At 51.5% G+C, this 14,067-nt stretch overlaps 1 protein-coding gene across 1 annotated transcript; it reads right to left on the bottom strand.

The window, feature by feature from the left end:
* Window positions 1–6,625: 6,625 nt before the first annotated feature.
* LOC142823229 (uncharacterized) lies at window positions 6,626–13,283 on the bottom strand. Its single transcript, XM_075913869.1, is given in 7 exon segments — window positions 6,626–6,845; window positions 6,848–6,960; window positions 6,963–9,158; window positions 9,468–9,581; window positions 10,210–10,336; window positions 10,770–10,856; window positions 13,252–13,283. Coding segments are annotated over 6 exon segments (2,652 nt in total). The 5' UTR covers window positions 10,794–10,856; window positions 13,252–13,283; the 3' UTR covers window positions 6,626–6,767.
* Between the last annotated feature and the right edge of the window lie 784 nt (window positions 13,284–14,067).

Below are 14,067 nucleotides of genomic sequence, written 5' to 3'. Positions count from 1 at the left end.
AAAAAAGTTCAGATGAAATTGAAAAGGGCTGTTCTAGCAAAAGCACATTTTGTCTCATGAAACCCTCCCAACATATGAACTACGTCCTGTCACTAACCTCATATCCAAGTATGTGCCCAAATAACCTTTGGGAACAGAGGAAAACCCGCAATCCAGGATGGCTGTAAATCAATGTCACATTCATGAAGTGACGTCCCAGACAATCTCAAGTCTCAAACTCCAGAAAATGAGGAGAGCCGTTTTTTCCCTAAAGGGGCTAAACTTGCCTCAGTGTTTGGTCATCATGGTAGTAAGAAAAGTTTTACCATCATCATAAAATAACCCAAACAAACCAAGCAGAATCACAGCTACAAATGATCTGGAGTCATCTAGACAAAAACTGGAAGCAGTTCTACCAAGAGGTGGAAACAGGGCTTTAAATCAGACAGATTAAAACATGCCATCTGGTTCATTTGGATTCCCTTCCAGGGCTGGGCCACTTTCTTCTCCCGCCCTCTGAAGTCTGACCTACAATCACAGGCCTAATCTATACTAGGACATTGCACTGAATTTAGCCATGCACAGTCAATTATCTAAAAGTGATGCATTTGCTCTACCCATCCTGTTGGGGCGCTGACGTTGTGACGTAGTGGGGGTACTTGCTGGGCTGTGGTGACCCCTGCTGTCTGGAGCAAGACCCAGCAGGGAAAACCTCACTAGGCAGAGGTAAGGCCAAACTTGTGGAACCAGTGGCCAGACACCCCCCATGGAGAGGAACAAAGGAAGGTGAATGCGGCCCTGGCTGGGGGGCAGGGCTGGAAGTGGGTTAGTTGGTTGGTGGCTGTCTGGGAGGATGGATGAGACAGCCTAGGGAGAGGAGCTGGAGTTTAGGGGCCCAGTCTCCCCCATCTCAAGGGGGCCTGAGGCATCCTAGCCCAGTTCCTGTAACCAGATTACATCTGTGCTGTGCTGTGCTGGAGGAGCAATAAACCACCCTCAATTCCACTGGCTGGTACAGTCTGTTTGAGCCATTTCGGGGTGCAGGAGACGGGGAACCCCCAACGTGCCGTCACAGACGTTGATCCTGTATTCCTGCTTTTCAGCAGGGGTGACGCTATTTCAGACTCTGCATGGTCAAAGTGACCCTAGTGTAGATGCAGCATTAATGGAAATTCAACAACATTGGCCGGGCGCGCGGCTCCTGATGGCAGCTGTAAGGGACGCCGCATGCCCCTTACAGCTGCCATCAGGCGCCCCCCGTCGGTTGGCGCCCTGGGCAGCTGCCCGGCTTGCCCATGCCTCCGTCCGGCCCTGCCTTCAGTATCTGAGTAGTTCTGGCCCATAAGGGAGAAAATGTAAAAATCCAAATGGCTTTTCAGGAGGCCCTGCCCAGAGTTATGTGAGAGTATCAGAGAATGAGACAATCTGGCCCCAAGGGAGGAAATCAGGTTTGCCCCCAGTCTGCCTATTAATTGGCTCTGCTGTAAAGCTTCCGGGCCTTGGCCTTCCTCCCAGACAGCTCAGTTTCACATCAGATGGTTACTGAAAACCTTGTTCATCACAAAGAATTTTGCCAGTGCCAAAGGATCAGACGCATCACCCGCCAAGTTAACGGGGCAATGAACAATTCAGTTCTTACCCAAAGACGCACTCACAGCCCATTCTTATCAACTCAACCCAGATTTATTGAAAGACAGAATATTGGTCACGGGATCATTGCACACAGAGACAGGAACAGAATCCGTAGGTCAGGTGCACTGTGGAGATGTTGCTTTAGAATTTCCCGAAGCCCTTTTCAGAATCATCCATTCTAGGGGTAGTTCAGTGTCCAAATAACTGGGCAGTCCAGATGGGAGGGGAGAGCTCAGTCTTACAGCCCCAATGCCCCCCAATGAAGCTGAAGAAGGTCTGAGATAAAAGGATCAGGTGCTAAGAGCTTTTATAGATGTTTTTTGCAGCCTCTCAACACCAGGCATCCTTTAGGGGACCAACACGTGTTGGAAGTATCCTATTTCTTACCCATCACAGGGAATTCGGCTACATGGATTCACACAATGATCCATAAAGCCGTTGATAGGCAGGTTACCATAAACTTTCAAGAGAGAGATGTACATACAGTGACATCATCACACCCAAGTATAACCCAAGGCTGTGTCTAGACTGGCCAGTTTTTCCGGAAAATCAGCCGCTTTTCTGGAAAAACTTGCCAGCTGTCTACACTGGCCACTTGAATTTCCGCAAAAGCACTGACTTCCTACTGTAAGAAATCAGTGCTTTTTGCGGAAATACTATGCTGCTCCCGTTCGCGCAAAAGGGCTAGTGTAGACAGCTCAGATTTGTTTTGTGCAATAAAGCCCCGATCGCGAAAATGGCAATCGGGGCTTTTTTGCACAAAAGCGCATCTAGATTGGCCAGGGATGCTTTTCTGCAAAAAGTGCTTTTGCGGAAAAGCGTCCGTGCCAATCTAGATGCTCTTTTCCGAAAATGCTTTTAACGGAAAACTTTTCCGTTAAAAGCATTTCTGGAAAATCATGGCAGTCTAGACGTAGCCCAAGTGTTAATATTTCCTTTTGACTTGTGAATTAACAAAATACATTCCTAGACAGCAACAAGAGATAGGTAAAAAGGGACTACTACAACTACTAACTTCTAGTTAAAAAATGAACAATTAAAAAATGAATGGTGATGTATGGGGCGATTAAACAATAATCGAATACCATTTCTTTAAATATTTTGGGATGTTTTCTGCATTTTGAAAAATACTGATTTCAGCTGCAATCATAGAATCATAGAATAATAGGACTGGAAGGGACCTCGAGAGGTCATCGAGTCCAGCCCCCCGCCCTCAAGGCAGGACCACGCTCCGTCTACACCATCCCTGACAGATGTCTATCTAACCTGTTCTTAAATATCTCCAGAGAGGGAGATTCCACCACCTCCCTTGGCAATTTATTCCAATATTTGACCACCTTGACAGTTAGGAATTTTTTCCTAATGTCCAATCTAAACCTCCCCTGCTGCACTTTAAGCCCATTACTCCTTGTCCTGTCCTCAGAAACCAAGAGGAACAAATTTTCTCCTTCCTCCTTGTGACACCCTTTTAGATATTTGAAAACCGCTCTCATGTCCCCCCTTAATCTTCTTTATTCCAAACTAAACAAGCCCAGTTCATGAAGCCTGGCTTCATAGGTCATGTTCTCTAAACCTTTAATCATTCTTGTCGCTCTTCTCTGTACCCTTTCCAATTTCTCCACATCTTTCTTGAAATGTGGCGCCCAGAACTGGACACAGTACTCCAGCTGAGGCCTAACTAGTGCAGAGTAGAGCGGCAATGCAGAATTCAAAGTACAATGACTGCTTTATATTTCTCTTTCACTAGCCTATTTCACTGGCATTGTTCAGGTTCTGAAGGAGGGGCTCAGGGCAGGGCCTTGGGGATGCAGGAGTCAGCGCTGGGGGGATGAGGAGGGGCTCTCACACTTGTCTGACTTCTCAGATAGAATCTTACAATACTAGAACTGGCGTCTTCTGCCCTCATGGCAGTACCATGCACCATCCAGATGAGATGTTCATCTAACCTGCTCTTAAAGATCTCATGATAGAGATTCCTGAACCTCCCTAGGTAATTTATTCCAGTGTTTCACCACCCTGGCAGGTAGGATGTTTTCCCTAATGTCCAGCCTAAACCCCCCTTGCTGCAATTTAAGCCTCTTGCTTCTTGTCCTATCCTCAGAGGTCAAGAAGAACAATTTTTCTCCCTCCTCCTTGTAAAATGTTTTTAGGTACAGTACTTGAAAATTGTATTCACATCCCCTCTCAGTATTTTCTTTTCCAAACTAAAAGCTCCCAATTCTTTCAGCCTTCCCTCCTAGGTCATGTTTCCTAGACTTTTAATATTCTTTGTTGCTCTTCTCCGGACCTTCTCCAACTTTTTCTTGAAGTGTGGTGCTCGGAACTGGACACGATATTCCAATTATGGCCGAATCAACGTAGAATAGAGCAGAAGAATGGTTTCTCGTGTCTTTCTCACAACACTCCTGTTAATGCAGCCCAGAATCATGCTTGCTTTTTTTGCAACAGCGTCACACTGCTGACTCATATTTAGCTTGTGATCCACTTTGACCCCTAGATCCATTTCTGCAGGACTCCTTTCTAGATAGTCACTTCCCATTCTGTAGGTGTGACACAGATTGCTCCTCCCTAAGTGGAACACTTTGCATTTGTCATTTTTATACTTCATCCTATTTACCTTAGACCATTTCTCTAGTTTGTCCAGATCATTTTGAATTATGACCCTATCCTCCAAAGCATGTGCAACCCCTCCCAGCTTGGTATCATCTGCAAACTTCATGACCGTCCTCTTTTTGCCATTCTCTAAATCATCAATGGAGATATTGAACAGAACCAGTCCCAAAACTGATCTCTGTAGAACCCCACTTGTTATGCCCTTCCAGCAGGATTGTGAACCATTATTAACTACTCTCTGAGAATGGTGATAGAAATGTAGCCGTGTTAGTCTGGGGTAGCTGAAGCAAAATGCAGGACAATGTAGCACTTTAAAGACTAACAAGATGGTTTATTAGATGATGAGCTTTCGGTTATTCAAACAATTATGCACCCACCTTATAGCAGCCCCATCTAGATTGTATTTCCCCAGTTTATTGATAAGGACATGTGAGTCCGCATCAAATGCGTTAGTAAATTTAAATTCCTATGGTGACAACATTTTCTAAACCCAAATCAGTGACAAGTCAGCCACGTGCCCTGACCCTGTCAACCATGCCCATCTGCCACAAGAAGTCCCATCCCTGGAGGTAGTACTCCCGGGGTCAAGGAGGACACATGACCGGCAGTAAAGCGAGTCGTGTGACCCCTCTAAAAAGTCCTCCCACTGTCCTCTACCAATAGGGAGGGGTTTGGGCCCCATAAGAACCCCCTATACAAGTATGCTGCAATTGCATTAACACAACTTGCATTGCATTAACTCAGGGGGAGAGGCCGGAAGTGCCTCTATTTCAGTGGTTCTCAGCTCCAATGCGCAGTAATCTGGGAGCGGCTCCGCCAGGTTCTGCCTTGGACTTTCCCCCCACTCCAGTAGCAGTGGCGGCAGCGGCTGCCACTGTACTAACAAGCGACATGGAGGAGGAGGAGTTGCAGCCGGGCCGGGGGAGCCATTTCTTGGTCGCTTCTTCCACTGCCCATCAAATAGTGAAATGTCCGGCAGGGTTTTCCGGGACATTTCACTAACTGATGGGCACATTGGGACAGAGTATTTAAATTCGGGACTGTCCTGGAAAATCAGGGACGTATGGTCAAAATAGGTATAGCACGTCCACCTCTTCACCCTTATCCACAAGACTTATCCTATCAAAGCAAGCTGTCCGATTGCTTTGACGTGATTTGTTCTTTACAAATCTATTCTATACAAATATCTATTTGTTCTATACAAATCAATAAGGTGTTACCAGTCACCTTAGAATCATAGAATAATAGGACTGGAAGGGACCTCAAGAGGTCATCGAGTCCAGCCCCCCGCCCTCAAGGCAGGACCAAGCTCCGTCTACACCATCCCTGACAGATGTCTATCTATCCTGTTCTTAAATATCTCCAGAGAGGGAGATTCCACCACCTCCCTTGGCAATTTATTCCAATATTTGACCACCCTGACAGTTAGGAATTTTTTCCTAATTTCCAATCTAAACCTCCCCTGCTGCACTTTAAGCCCATTCTCTTAACCTTATTCTCTTCCAGACGTTTGCAGATGAATTCCTTAATTACTTCCTCCGTTATCTTCCCTGGCACAGAAGGTAAACCGACTGGAATGTAATTTCCTGGGTTGTTCTTATAGATGGGCACTAGATTTGCCATTTTCCAGCCTTCTGGAATCTCTCCCCACTTCCATGACTTTTCAAAGATGATCACTAATGGCTCAGGTACCTCCTTTGTAGAATGTTTTCTTGTTCCCCTTTATATCTCTAGCTAGATTGAGCTCACTTTGCGCTTCCCCTTTCTAATGTTGACCCTACACACCTGTGTTGTTTGCTTATATTCATCCTTTGTATTTTGACCTCCTTTCCACTTTTTATACAACTCCTTTTTGATATTTAGACCAGTAAGATCTCCTAGGTAAGCCAAAGTGGTCTCCTGCCTTACTTCCTATCTCTCCTACACAGTGGAATAGTTGTAATGCCCTTCTGAAAAACAGAAATGTCTTCAACTGTTTTTCCTCTTAGTTTTAATTCTCATGGGACCTTACCTACCAGCTCTCTGAGTTTACTAAAGTCTGCCTTCCTGAAACCCATTGTCTTTACTTTCCTGTTCTCCCGTTTGTAAAATGAAGAGTGATCAGTTTCTGAAATTATCCTAAGCACTTACTGGGTTTCTCGCCCATGTGGACAGCCTGATGTTGAGAAAGGCTTATCTGTTTCTGAAAACTTTCCCACAGCCCAAGCAGTCCATATGAAAATTTTCCCACAGTCCAAGCACATATGGGATTTCCCTTCTGGATGGATTCCTGATCCTTACGATAACTTGACCTCCATATCAAACTTTCCTAACACTCCGATCACTCATGGGGTCTCTCTCTTCTGTGGATCCTCTGAAGAGTTATAACATTTCATCTTCCTGTGAAACGCTTCCCACATTCCAAAAACCAATGGGGTCTCCTTCCTTTGTGGAGTACTTGATGTTTACAAAGCTCTGACTTCCACATGAAACTTAGTGCACAGATTAAGCGTTGATGAGGGTTCTCCTGTTTGGATGGCCTGATGACCAAGAAGGGTTGAGTTCTACGTGAAGCTTTTCCAGTTGGAGAACTTATAGGATCTTTCTACAGTATGGATTTTCTGATGTAAAACCAGGGCTGACCTTCATGTAAAATGTTTTTCCCATTGTCAAAGCAATCATGAGGTGATTCTCCTGTGTGCATTGCCTGTTCTTTAAGAATGTTAGACGCCCATGCAAAACATTCTCTACAGCTTAACACTTACTGTTTCTGTCTCCTGTGTGGATTACCTGATGGTTAATGAGGTCTGACCGCCGTATGAAACTTTTCCCACAGTCTAAGCATTTATGGGGTCTCTCACCAGTGTGGATTTTCTGATGTACAACAAGGTCTGACTTCCTCATGAAACTTTTCCCACAGTCTAAACATTTATGAGGTCTTTCTCCTGTGTGGATTTTTTGATGTGTAAAAAGGGCAGATTTCACTATGAAACTTTTCCCACACTCTAAGCACTTGTGGGGTCTTTCTCCAGAGTGCATTGCTAGATGCTGCTTGAAGTTTGACCTATATATGAATACCTTTCCACAGTCTAAGCACTTGAGTGTTCCCTCTCCTGTGTGCATTCCCTGATGTTGAATAAGCGCAGACTTCCTTTTGAAATTTTTCCCACACTCTAAGCATTTATGGGGTCTTTCTCCTGAGTGCATTGCCAGATGTTGATTGAGGCTTGACTTATACATGAATCTTTTTCCGCAGTCTAAGCACTTGTGGGATCCCTCTCCTGTGTGGATTCCCTGATGTTGAATAAGTGCTGTCTTCCTTATGAAACTTTTTTCACAGTACAAGCACTGATGGGGTCTCTCACCTGTGTGGCTTTTCTGGTGTAAAACAAGGGATGACCTCTGTAGGAAACTTTTCCCACAGTCTAAGCACTTGTGGGGTCTTTCTCCTGTGTGGACTGCCAGATGTTGATTGAGGTGAGACCTCTGTATGAATGTTTTTCCACAATCTAAGCACTGATGGGGTCTCTCTCCTGTATGACGTGCCTGATGTTTAACAAGGCCAATCCTCCGTATGAAACTTTTCCCACATTCCAAGCACTTATGTGGTCTCTCTCCTGTGTGGATTGCTTGATGGTTAACAAGATCCGATCTCCATTTGAAAGCTTTTTCACACTCCAAGCACTTATGGGGTCTGTCTTCTGTGTGGACTGCCTGATGTTTAAGAAGGTGTCTCCTATGTATGAAACTTCTCCCACACTCCAAGCACTTATGTGGTCTCTCTCCTGTGTGGATTACCTGATGTGAAACAAGAGATGTCTTCCAAATGAAACCTTTTCCACAGTCTAAGCACTTATAGGGTCTGTCTCCAGTGTGGATTTTCTGATGAGAGAAAAGGGATGACTTCTCTGTGAAACTTTTCCCACATTCCAAGCATTTATGGGGTCTCTCTCCTGTGTGGATGGCCTGATGTTTAATGAGATCTGACCTCTGTATGAAACTTTTCCCACACTCCAAGCATTTATGGGGTCTCTCTCCTGTGTGGATGGCCTGATGTTTAATGAGATCTGACCTCTGTATGTAACTTTTCTCACAGTCTAAGCACTTATAGGGTCTGTCCCCTGTATGGATTTTCATATGTAAAACAAGGGATGACCTCCATTTTAAACTTTTCCCACAGATTAAGCACTGATGGGGGCTCTCTCCTGTGTGCATTTTCTGATGTGAAACAAGGGCAGATTTCCGTTTGAAAATTTTCCCACAGTCTGAGCATTTATAGGGTCTCTTTCCAGTGCGCACTGCTTGAGGTTTAACAAGGACTGATCTCTGCCGGAAAGTTTTTCCACTATCGGATCTCTTATGGGGACTCTCTCCTAGGTGGACGGCTTGATGTTTAATCAGGGCTGATCTCCGTTTGAAACATTTCCCACACTCCACACATTTATTGGGGCTTTCTCCTGTGTGGGTTTTCTCAGGCGTCCTCAGGGCTGACTTCCAATTCAGAGAGTTCCCTCTCTTACGGCACTGAGAGCCTCTCTCTCCCATTTGGCTTCTCCCATCAGTATTAAGATCTGAGCTGCTATTGATGCTTTCCCCACGGTCCAAGCACTGAAGGGGTTTCTCCCCAGCACCTACTGTCTGCACTGTAATAAGCTCTGGGCTCACAATAAATCCCTTCCCATATCTGAGCCATTCCTGGTGTTTCTCTTCCTTGGGGTTTCTCTGCTGGGCTGTGGGATTCTTGCATCCTTCTCCGCATTTAAGAGATTCATCCATTTGCTCACTTGGGTGGTTTCCCAGCAGCCTCTCCGGCCTGGGCCAGTTTCCCCAGGCTTCTCCCTGTTCCAAGCACTGGGAAACATTCCCTTCAGCTCTTCCCACAAAGGTCGCCTGCGGTTCCATCTCTCCTGGATCTTCCTCATATTGAGTCTCTTCCTCCTTTATAGGATCACCTGCTGGGAGAGAGACACAGAGGCAGGAGTCATTGAGCTGGGGAGAAAGAGGAGCAGCACTAAGGATAACCGCAACACACTGAAGTTGCACAGACTGAATCTTTGGGATTGTGCCTCCGTGTGCGACACAAACACTCACAGGGAAGGAAACTCCGGCCAGTAACAGGACTGCTGAAAGACTGTGAGCAATATCTGCTGACTACACCCTGAATTATATGAAAGGAGGAAGACCCGAGGGTAATTACCGATACCTCATTTTTGGGATTCTCAAATTTTTCCTTCATTTTCCAACTGGTTTCTGTCAGTCCTCACCTGTGCGGGTGCCTCTCAGGATCTCTCTTTCCTCCCCGGCCTGGCGGTCGGGCACCCAGGGCTCTTCCCCTCGTTCCAGCCGGGCGATCAGCTCAGGTTTGGGAACGGGAAACCCTGCGCAGGGGGTGAAATCAGAGCAGATCAGGGCGCAGGGAGGGTGGGGAGAGCGTCTGTCCCAAGGGACATTCCGTGAGTGGAACCTGTTCCCGGGCTCTGCTGGGGAATGTGCAACCCAAGAGGACGGGAACATGGTCACTGAGCCCCCTGGGGAGAGGCAGATGTGCGGGGAGGTGAGAGGAATTGTGACGCCCTCCCTAGGAGTTCCCAGGATCTGGGCAGTCTGGGGCCCTTGCTGACACTCACAGCTCTGCAGTTACACCCCTGCCTGTTTCTAAACCTGCAGAGCCCAGAGCCCTCCCCATGGCTGGAGCTCGTCCCACGTCCCAAGGAGGGAGGGGAACAGGGATTCTAGGTGTGAGTGAGAAACAACCCAGACGGGAGGATACATGGCCCCTCCGCCTTGAAATCTAGAGGGGCCGGGTGGGGATGATTTAGCACGTCCATTAGGGTTTGACACCCTGGTCTCACTGCACAGGGTGCGGAGATGCAAGTTGCTCTCCCCCGGCAGCTGTGCCCATGGAACCCATTCCTGTCCAGGCCACCTGAGCAGGGAAGAACCTGACCCGTGTCGGACACGCAGACCCCACGGCTCCTAATCCCCGAGGGGCCAGGACGCCCTTACCCAGCGAGGTCACCGCCTCGTAGTTCTCCTGCATGACGTCCCTGTAGAGGGCTCTCTGAGCGGGGCCCAGCAGCGCCCCCTGCCCCGGGGTGAAATACACAGCCACCTCCTCGAAAGTCACCCGCATCTGCAACAACAAGAGTCTCTCACCCACTGCCTGCGGCCCCAGCCACAACACCCATTCTCAGCCTGTTTAAAGCAGCCAGGAGGCTTCAGGGGATGGGCACAGAGATCCTCGTCACCCTCCCCCCTCAGCAGACAGAGGGCAGGACCTTCTCCCTGGCCACACACCTACTAGCCAGAGGCTGAGGCGGAAGCCGAGCTCTGAGCCACAGGCAGGGACAGGAATCCCGGCAGCTTCCCTTTGTGTTTCCCAGCAACCTCTGGCTGGGGGCATTGGGAGTCTGGGCCATTTTCTCAGTCCTGCCCGAGGCGGGGGTTGGGGGGCTAGAAATAGGGGTGTGGTCACACCCTGCTCATGGGCCTGCTCAGAAACTCAGCAGCTTCATCCCACCCTGTCTCCTCCCTCCCCCCGCCCAGCAGCTCCCTGAACCCCCTACCTGAGCGGGCTCCATCCCGGCCATTGCCCGGCCCCGGCCCCTGGCAGACGGGCGCTCTGGAGCGAACTCTCGACGTGTCTCCTCGGCCTGTCGGGCGAGAGGGGCGATGGGGGAGGTGTCAGAAGGGGCCTGAGTCCCTGTCTCCCCCCGAGTCCCCCAGGCCCTGCCCCTGCAGACACGCGCTGGGACTCTCTGGCTCTGCCCTTTGGGAAGAAACCCAACTAGTTTGTTACCCCCCCCCAGCTCGGCCCCTCCCACCAGAACAAAACCCACGAGCCCCTTTGAACGCCCCCTCCCAGCAGCATCTCTGAGCCCCGCACTGGGAAAAAAGCATAGGAGCTGTTGCCCCCCAATGTCATTTCACCCCTGCAATGCCCCCTCCCTCACGCAAGCAGATGCTGGCAGAGCCTGGGGCTGGTTCGAGCCACTGCACAAAGTGCTCCCGGGTCTGGTCTCAGAGATATATCTTTCTCTGAACACGGTGTGTGCCTCAGTTTCCCTAGGGGTGACTCACATACCGAGGGGCTGGGCTCCGGGAGTGACATTACTGTGGGAACTCCCCAGAGCGTGGGTGGGACCATAGATCCGCTGCCGGGGCAACAGAATGGCCAACAGGCGGCACCCCGGCAAGTGAAGCCCTGAGCCCACCGTCTGCAAGGAGCCCGCCCAAGGGGTTGGGGAACAAAGTTATTGGGGAGGCCTCAGGCCAAGTGATCGGTTTGCCCAGGAAGAAAACAAAGCATGAGGGAGGGGCAGTGACTGAGGCTGGGAGTGGGTGAGGCTCCTGTTTTGGGACTCAACAGGGGGAGCCCAGCGCTGGGGGGGGAGACCCCAAGCAGGATGGAGCGGAATGGGCCTGATTTCAGTGCTGACAAGATCTGTTCTGTGCTGTGTTCCCGGCCACTCTCCTCCCCACCTTCTGTTTTCCCAGCCGGCCCAGAGTCACCCCAGGGCTGCCGAGGTGGGAGCCTGGTCCCTGGGAGGGGAATGTGAAGCTCCTTCAGGGGTCCCGATCCCATTGATTCCCTGCCGTGGGGAGAGGGAGCCACGAGAGGTCACCCCCCACACTCACGTTTTGCCTGGCTCCATTCAGAGTGGGCCCAGGGCACTGTGCCTGGGACTCTGTGGCCCAGGGCTGTCGGACATCACCATGTGGTGGTTGCCTCCGCTAGCAAGAGGAGGGACCATGTCAGATGTCACGGGGGCGGGGCGGGGGGAGACACCAGGCCTTGCACCCCCATCCGCAGCCAGACGTGCCCCTCAGGCAGCAGGTAGAACAGAAGGTTTATTGGTTCACAGGGACACAGCGTAGCACAGACAGAACCATCCATCCTGGGCAAAAGGTGTCACCTGGTTGCACCCCCCACCTAGGCTCAGGTGACAACAGAGTCTGTGACACTGGGCAGGTGCTGGGCTAGGGCAGCCTCCCCTCTGTCAGAGTCTCACCCAACACTCCCATCCCTAGCTGGGCACAGGTGCAGCGCCCAGGGAAACTGAGGCACACACACAGCACGAGACCAACACAGGACAGAAGAAATCACATGCGACAGAACAAAGCAAACAGAGTGAGGGCAACCCCCGTGGTCACAGCAGGGGACTTGTCTCCAATGGAAACATCCCAGGCAGGTTGGGAAACACATACAGAACATGTCTAGTAACAGCAACACCCCCCCTCCCCCCCCCCCCACACACACACTCCCCATCTCCGTTCCCTCCCTTATTCCGTTCTGGTGCCTTCAGGTATCTGAGGAAGTGACTTGTACCTGCTGTAATGGGGAGGGGGGGACCAGCGCTCCTCGCCTGGCACTGGCCCCAGCCCCTGCAGTGAAAATGAGTGGGGGGGGTCCTGTCCCCCCAAGACAGCCTGCACCCCCAGCCCACCCCTCACCTCTGCCCCAGCCCTGAGTCTCTGCCAGCGATCTGGCAGTGCAACCCTGCAAAGGTCACACCAAGCCCCTTCACCCCCATACTGCTGCCTCAGAGGCGGCAGGGTGGGGAGGGAGGGGTAGGCACAACCCCCCCCCCCCCCCCCGTCATTGTTGGACCCGCTGAAAATCTCACTGGGGTCATTTAAACCTAAATCAACCCATTTTAATCTCCCTAGTGCCCCCTGAGCCCCGCCCTCTCCCCAGCCCGCACCCCACATGGAGCGCCCCCCCCAACTCCCAGCAACTCCGGGGGGTGGGTGAAGCTGATGGGGGGGGGGGGCAGCAGATCGCTCTGAGCAGCAGCTTCCGCCCGCTGCGCCAGGAGCACAAAGCAGCAGCTGGGGGGGGGGGTGTAACACGTGGTAACGTGACCCCAGATCCCCCACCCACATGTGCTCCCCCCACCCAGCCGCCGCCAATCCAGGGGGCGGGCGGCAGCTGCCCCGGGCCCGGGCGGGGACTCGCAGCCAGCTCCGCCGGGAGCAACCCGGGGCCAACCCCTCCCCCTGCAGCCCGGGGGCACCGGGGCGCCGCTCCCGGGGGGTCTCTCTTACCTGCCCCCCAAGCGCTGCCCGCCCTGGGGCAGGGGCTGGGCCGGGCCGGGCTGGGGGCGCTGCCCGGGGAGAGGCTCCTGGGGAGGGAGCAGCGGGACTGGCCCGGCCGGAGATTCCCCCTCCCGGCTGCAGCCCGGGCTCCGGGGCCCCGCAGCAGCCCCCGCCGGGGCTCGGGGATCCGGCCCGGAGCCTGGCCCCAGAGTCCCCGCGAGCAGCGGCGGCGAGTCGCTTCCTGCGGCCGGGCCGGAGCCAGCGATCGCTCCCCCCGCGCCTGCTGCTGCTGCTGGGTCCTAGCGAGACACCCGCCATCCGCGCTGCGCTGCGCCCCTGGGCCTGGCTCTGCCCCGCTCACAGACCCCTCGGGAGCAGCCAGACTGGGGGGATGTTTGGTGGCCTCAGAGTGGGGCAGCCCCGACCACTGGGGCCGCTCGGAGACTTTTCCTTAATCATGTGAGTAACTTTAGAACAGACCCATAAATACGCCCAGAGGAAAGTGGGGGGCAGGGTCCCTCTGTTGTGGGGAACTGTCTTGCCTCATGCTCTAACCCGGTGGAATTGGTTTGCAGAGGGATCTGAATCCTCTCCCCTTGTCCCTTCATCCAGTGCCTGCCTGACTTTGAGGACGCCACTTCCACAATAATCCCCCGAACACCAGAAAGGCTGGGCCTGGGCTTTGTGGGGATCGACCCCCAAGCGTGGCATCCGCCAGGGCAGAGGCAAAGGTGTCCCCACTCCCTGGTCCTGTCCCCATTGCAACCTCTTCCTTGCCCATTGCAGAACAAATACAATGTATTAAACAGCAAGTAATGAAAACAA

Source organism: Pelodiscus sinensis, chromosome 32 (genome assembly GCF_049634645.1).
Source record: "Pelodiscus sinensis isolate JC-2024 chromosome 32, ASM4963464v1, whole genome shotgun sequence".
NCBI classification, from domain to species: Eukaryota; Metazoa; Chordata; order Testudines; family Trionychidae; genus Pelodiscus; species Pelodiscus sinensis.
This window is presented reverse-complemented; position numbering and strand designations above follow the sequence as displayed.